Source organism: Octopus sinensis, linkage group LG24 (genome assembly GCF_006345805.1).
Source record: "Octopus sinensis linkage group LG24, ASM634580v1, whole genome shotgun sequence".
NCBI classification, from domain to species: domain Eukaryota; kingdom Metazoa; phylum Mollusca; class Cephalopoda; order Octopoda; family Octopodidae; genus Octopus; species Octopus sinensis.
Window position 1 is genome coordinate 4,098,330 of NC_043020.1, and position 7,500 is coordinate 4,105,829.

At 42.7% G+C, this 7,500-nt stretch overlaps 1 protein-coding gene across 3 annotated transcripts in view; it reads right to left on the reverse strand.

Annotated features, from left to right (window-relative positions):
* The window catches only part of LOC115224023 (putative ferric-chelate reductase 1), a 46,117-nt gene that overhangs the window by 28,741 nt on the left and 9,876 nt on the right, over positions 1 to 7,500 (reverse strand). For all 3 annotated transcript variants that reach the window (XM_029794816.2, XM_029794815.2, XM_029794818.2), the window contains exons 2-4: positions 5,455 to 5,749; positions 1,640 to 1,767; positions 815 to 915 (exon numbers count right to left, since the gene is read on the reverse strand). In XM_029794816.2, the coding sequence (XP_029650676.1) occupies positions 815 to 915; positions 1,640 to 1,767; positions 5,455 to 5,668 (443 nt within the window). In that variant the 5' untranslated portion in view covers positions 5,669 to 5,749. The remainder of the gene's footprint in view (positions 1 to 814; positions 916 to 1,639; positions 1,768 to 5,454; positions 5,750 to 7,500) is intronic.

Sequence of the window (7,500 nt, forward strand, 5' to 3'; positions counted from 1 at the left end):
ATATATATATATATATATATGTATGTTTATATGATGCACCCTACACGTATGTATGTGTGTGTTTGTGTGTGCATGCGTGTTTGTTTATGTATCTAAATGTATGCATGTCATCTAATTCAAAAAGTCAAACACACACACACACACACACAGATTTCTTTTGTCATTTTACATTCATTTTCCATGTTAACATAGGTTAGACATAAGCATATTAAGGCATTGTTTCACAGCTGGGTACCATTACTGCCACTAACATTAGCCTAGTTATCAAATAAGAGATCTTTTCCCATTCCTGAAGTCTTCCGAAGCGCAGAACTAAGAAACAACTTGTTGACAGAATATCAACAAAGCTCATGATTTCTAACTCAGGGATATTTTCTTGTGACCACAGAATGTAAACAGTGACAAACACACACACACACGTGATAGGTGTTGGAACATTTTGTCAGCCAAATTTACTCAGTAGAGAAAGGCCAGCCCAGGGCTACAGTTGTAGAGCTTTCCCTGAGTTGTCATGCAGTGAGACTGAACCTGAAATCAATGCTTACAAAGTGAACTTTTCAACTGCACAACCACATCTGCTCCTCTGTGTGTGTGTGTGTGTGTGTGTGTGTGTGTCTGTGTGTGTGCATGTGCATGTGTGTGACTGTGTGTGAATGTGTGTGCGTGTGTGCACACATGCCTTTATTTGTGTGTTTTGTCCACCCGATAGATAAAACAAGTAGCAAATGGAGAGACAAGTAGAGAGAAAGAGACGAAAGAGAAGGTTTTAAGGAGAGACCAATAAAAAAGATAAAAGGTTGTGGTGGTTACTTACTTGAAATGTAGGCCAGGAGGAATATCCATTGGTGATGTCCAATTGAAAGATAAACTGCTTTTTTCAGAACTTGTTGAATGAGTGAGGGCAGAATTGGGTTTCTGGAAAAGAGAAAAAATAGATTAACAGAATAAACCAGTGATGGCCATCTAGTTGATAAATGGCAAATGTCAACCCTGACTGTGACCCTTCCTGCAACCATCATGTAGCTAGCATTACCTCATCATGATTTTCTTTCTTTTGTTTTAATTGAATTGTGTTTTTTTTTATTTAATTGTAACATTTAAATACAAATGAACAAAAAACAGAAAAAGGGAAAAAAAGAAAAAGTGTGGAGTGTTAAACAGCTGAAGAGGGAAAGGGAGAGGGCAATTGGCCACCCCCACCCCCCAAAACAAATGGTATACTCAGCCACATGCCAAAGTCATGACCATGGCACCACAGAATGACTAGTGACACTCACTGCAGCAGCCACTCCACTTCACAAGGCCCTCTGTTATTTTGATTTTGCAGAGGAAATTAACAGTGTGGTGTTGAAGAACACTTGAGGTCTTGACAGCTACCGGCACAAACTGAGAGCAGCCAATGTGGGCCTTGAATTTGCTTATTGTCCTCTCTTCCGCATTACAGGTGGTGATACTCAGGTTTACAGCTGATGCAGCAAGGTAGGAACCAAAGAATGTGTCACTGAATTCCATGTCCAAGACTAGGGATCTGCCTCCTTCATATGGGAAGAGGGTTTTCTCTTGGGGTGTTCACCATCCCTGTGGTCAAGACCTACTAACTCCTACTAACAGAGATTACTGCAAAATGTTAGAATCTTACCAAACAACTGGACACTGCTGTTGTGTTCGGCACAGCTGTAAAAGTGCCGTAGTTTTCATTGCTGTTATCTATTCGAGCCGCAATAACAAATCCTTTGAAAATTCTTCCTGCCGTCCCTTTGACTGTAACTGAAGAGACACGTTTCAAATAATAATAATAATAATGATAAAAATAATAATGCTTTCATTTATTTGCTACAAGGGTGAAGGATGAGGGGGAGGGGTGCAATACAAAGACAGAGATAAAGTGTTGGGGTTCACATATAATGAAATGATTATCAAAAAAAAAAAATAGTATACATGGTAGACACTGAAAAAGAATGGACATATACATCATCATCATCATCATCATCATACATTCTCAGAGTGGTTGGCGTTAGGAAGGGCATCCAGCTGTAGAAACTCTGCGGCGAGCTGACAGAAACGTTAGTGTGCCGGGCGAAATGCTTAGCAGTATTTCGTCTGCGTTACGTTCTGAGTTCAAATTCCGCCAAGGTCGACTTTGCTTTTCATCCTTTCAGGGTCGATAAATTAAGTACCAGTTACGCACTGGGGTCGATGTAATCGACTTAATACCTATGTCTGTCCTTGTTTGTTCCCTCTGTGTTTAGCCCCTTGTGGGTAATAAAGAAATAGGTAACGATCACGCTCAAATGGTGCCCTTTTACATACATAGTATATAAAGGATTTTAAAAAAAAACAGGACAAGGATGATAGAGATGTAGCTCTCCTGATACAGGAAGACCCCTAGGGATAATCAAGGAACCCCACTCTCTGAGATCTCCCTGAACACCAAGAGCAAGTGCTCTCTGTAATTGCTTCTCTCCAATGTACAGGTTTACACTTACAGAGGTACCATCCACTCTTGCCATTTTGGCAACTTTTATCCACTCAAGGACAATGCTTCCCTCTCCACTCTCAGTTTCCTTTTCAAATGAAATTTGAAGAAGTGAATAAGAGCTCTGCCAAAGACGAAAGTGTCTGTCCTCATGCCTTTCAGCCTTGTCCACCAAACAACCTCTTTCACCACAGCGACCAGGCAAAGGAAACACTGCCTTGCTTGCTCGACAGAAGGAGAGTGGCAGGGCAATTGTCACTGCAGACTCAACTGACAGATGGATTCACCCAACAAGTGACAGCAACAGTTCGACATAAACCCAGAAATCAGCAATGCCAGGACACTGAAAGAGTGTGTGCAGAATGGTTTCATCACATCTGACAGCACATCCATGCTTGTAGAGCTTATCACAAACCAGTAGCACCTTCTGGTAGCACTGATGGGCCAAGGACATTTGGAAATTATCCATGATAGTTCCTGACTGGAAAATCCTCCACAACAGACTAGTGAGTTCCTTTTTGTCAGTGTCCAGAGTTTCCCTTGCCACTAATCCTCTATAAATTTCTAAAGTGGGACATCCACTGATCCCATTCCTCATCTTGTAGAGGGTTGTGAGTGCCTGACAACATTCGAGGGGCCAGGCCCTCGGTCTTGGTCTTTTCTTCACCCAGGACTGCAGCTCCATCAAGGAGATGAGCTGCAGAAAGACAAGCCTCGCAAATGGAGCCCACACATGCTCACCATCCAAAAATCGTTGCAGGTGGCATAACCTAAGAGCATGTCTGCACATTTAGAGCCACAGTAGACATAATCTGCTATTCCCAGAATGCTGGCAACAGAGTGATAACCTGACCATTGGAACACGTCCCTTCCATAAGAATTTAAATAAGAAACTCTCCAACCTGGTCAAGCAGTAATTGGGACAAGGCATGATGGTCAGGTGATAAATGATAATGGAGGGAATGTAGGTATTCAACACCTTTGCCTGACCTTTCATGGAGAGTTTCTTCTCAGCTCATTTTTGGGTAAGACTAGCCACCCTGTTCACCACCTCATCCCAGTTCTTATCAACCTGAAGGTCAGGACCAAACCAGGCCCCAAGCAGTTTAACAAGTCCATCAGTCCAGCATCCAATGATGCTGTCTGATGACATAGTCCTGCCTCTTCTGGAGCCCAACCACAAATCCATCAATCTGTTGGCATAGATTTTAGCCCCTGCAACCAACCCATATTCCTTTAGGATAGGAGCAACCATCCCCACTCCCAATGCATTGTCCACATATGCTGACATTACCTTTCTTTGTCCCAGTTCAATAGGGAAGTCCCTTAGCTGTTCCAACTTCCACAGCAGTGGCTCAAGTGCCAATACATACAGAAGCGGCAACAGCAAGCAGCCCTGATGGACTGAGCATGTGATGCCAAATGGCTCCAATAAGGGACCATTTACTTTGACCACTGAACAGGTGTTGCTGTGCTTTTCAGTGATCCAGCCTCTAAAAACTGCCTAACTTGTTTAACAATGTTTCCCACAGAATTCAACTAAAAAAACAAAATATCTGCAATAGTAACACTCTTGTAATCCCAGTTGTCCCCTACAGTCCAACCCATGCTAGCATGGAAAGTGGACGTTAAACGAATGATGATGATAATGATGAGTTGCAACAGCATAGATTGGGACATTAATGAAATAAGGAAATCAAGAAACTTCTGAAAAGCAGATGTGGATCACCACTATCTCCCTAAATAAAGTGGAAATAGAGGACTGCTCCAGCTTGGGCTGTCATGCAAAATATCAACCATTGGTCTCAAACAATACCTTAAAACTACAGATGACTGGATGCTGAAAATTGTGCAAAACATGAAAGGAAAAAAACTCTGCATTCAATAACAAGAAAGTTTCAAGACGAATCGGGAATACGTATTCCAAACCTTATAAATTATGGTGATTCAAGGTTGCAAAATATTGGCAAAAATTGAAGGTCAATGGAAGCTGTGCACTGAATGGGAGCCAAAACCATTGCACTGGCAGTATGTCCATCTTAGTAAAGAGCCTGTGGGGGCAACAGAATGGTAAAGTAATGGGAAAGGAAATAAGAGAGGAAATCTTCCAAAGATCTCTAAACTGCTTGGATCAAATGGTGAAACAGTTAACTTCTAGTGACAGCAAATGTGCTGGGATTAACTACACCTGACAGAATCCCCTAGAACTGGTTACCTGTTACTGACGGCAAAAGAGCCTTGGTCATCTTCTTGTTAGAATCCATGTATCACTGATGACAACAAACCAGTGATGAGGATTCACCCCCACCAACATCACAGGACTATTTTCCTTCCTTTCACTAACCTAAGAATGCAGCAAAAACAGGATGCTCACAAAAGCACACATCATCATCATCATCATCGTTTAACGTCCGCTTTCCATGCTAGCATGGGTTGGACGATTTTGACTGAGGACTGGTGAACCAGATGGCTGCACCAGGCTCCAATCTTGATCTGGCAGACTTTCTACAGTTGGATGCTCTTCCTAACGCCAACCACTCCGAAAGTGTAGTGGGTGCTTTTTACGTGCCATCGGCACGGGGGCCAGTCAGGCAGTACTGGCAATGACCTCACTTGAATCCTTTTACACATTCCACTGGCACAGGTGCCAGTAAGGCGACGTTGGTAACAATCACACTCGAATGGTGCCCTTTTACATACCACCGGCATGGAAGGCAGTTGGCTGCTCTGGCAACGATCACGCTTGGATGGTGCTCTTAGCACCCTACTAGCACGGATGCCAGTCATCGAAAGTGATATTGATTTCACTTGCCTCAACAGGTCTTCGTAAGCAGAGTTTAGGGATGAAAGAAGGAAAAGGTACACACAAGCAGGCTGGTTACGTTCCTGGCATAGGCCACAGGTTATGGTCTCATACATACCTGTATTAATTGAAATAGAAACTAAAAAACTAAACCAATAAAAGAAATTTGACATACCTGTAATAGTGTCTCCACCCTTAAAATCCTGAGGAGAGAAATCAACTGAATAGGGTGGATTTGATGTTTGAGCCGGTTTATGATGATGATGCGGTGTCAAGTCTTCACAGTTTGGTGCACCACGGGAACGTGATATTACTGTGGGCACATAGAGGCCTACAAGTAAAGGGATCACCAATGCTGTTAAAGGGAGGGCTTCACGACCAGGAGGCATTATGGCAGAAAGCTTCAAAAATCCAAAACTAAACTTGTCTTTAAAGTATCCAAGTGTTTTATTTCATCCAGATGACCAACACTACAGAATAGAACAAAGATGTAAATAAAGAATATTAAATGTAAAAAAGCAACAAGATTATATAAATATATTGCCTCCCAACACCGTGGTTCCAGGTTCAGTCCTGCTGCATAGCACCTTGAGCAAGTGTCTTCTACTATAGCCTCGAGCCAACCAAAGCCTTGTGAGTGGATTTGGTAGACAGAACTTGAAAGAAGGCTGCGAGCTGGCAGAAACGTTAACACGCAGGGTGAAATGCTTAGTGGTATTTCGTCTATCTTTACGTTCTGAGTTCAAATTCTGCCGAGGTTGACTTTTCCTTTCATCCTTTCAAGAGTTGATAAATTAAGTACCAGTTACGCACTGAGGTCGATGTAATCGACTTAATCCCTTTGTCTGTCCTTGTTTGTCCCCTCTATGTTTAGCCCCTTGTGGGCAATCAAGAAATAAGAAACTGAAAGAAACCCATCATATATATATATATATAATGGGCTCTTCCATCATTAGATGAAGTATAGGGGTTTGAGAGTTTCTTATCAAACAACCACACAAACGATTTGTTTGCAATGATCAAATGTTTGTGTCCACATAAGCTCACCCCCCCCCTCCATCAAATTGACATTACCTGTACAGGTGCTACATGTCAGATGACGAAATGATCGCAGAGCAAAGTGAAATGAAGTGCTTTGCTCGAGGACATGACGCAATGCCTGGTCTGGGAATCAAACCCATGATCTCGCAATCATGAGTGCAACACCTTAACCACTGAGCCATGTGCCTTCACGCACACACACACACATATTTATGTGTGTGTGTGTTTGTATCTGTGTTTGTCCCCCCAGCATGACTTGACAACCGGTGCTGGTGTGTTTACATCCCCATAACTTAGCGGTTCGGCAGAAGAGACCAATAGAATAAGCACCAGGCTTACAAAGAATAAGTCCTGGGGTCGATTTCTCTGATTAAAAGGCAGTGCTCCAGCATGGCCACAGTCAAATGACTGAAACAAGTAAAAGAATAAAAGAATACATATATAATCATCATCATCATCATCATCGTCTAATGTCTGTTTTCCATGCTGGCATGGGTTGGACAGTTTGACTAAGGGCTGGAGAGCCAGATGGCTGCACCAGGCTCCAATCTGATCTGGCAATATTTCTACAGCAGGTTGCCCTTCCTAATGCTAACCATTCCGTGAGTGTAGCGGGTGCTTTTTACGTGGCACCAGCACAGGGGCCTGTCAGGCGGACCTGGCATCGACCACATTGGAGAAAACCTTTGCTCTACAAAACTGATTAAATATGAAGAAAAAGCACATGCATGCATTCCAAAATAGAATGTGCAGATACGAATTTGGATGAAAGTTGATGACAGGCCATGATGACCATTGGTGTCCATTAGGAAGAATGGGGTTTTACTAATTATTGATCCATACATGCAAAGGTCAGAGGAAACTCACTCAAAGTAGATTTTCAACAGCCAAATGCCTTTCCTGCTCCCAAGTAAGTATTATTTTTATAGAGCGATACTTAAATATTATGTAATACCATCATCATCATCATCGTTTAACGTCCACTTTCCATGCTAGCATGGGTTGGACGATTTTGACTGACGACTGGCGAACCAGATGGCTGCACCAGGCTCCAATCTTGATCTGGCAGAGTTTCTACAGCTGGATGCTCTTCCTCATGCCAACCATTCCGAGAGTGTAGTGGCTGCTTTTTACATGTCACCGGCACGGGGGTCAGTCAGGCGATACTGGCAATGACCTC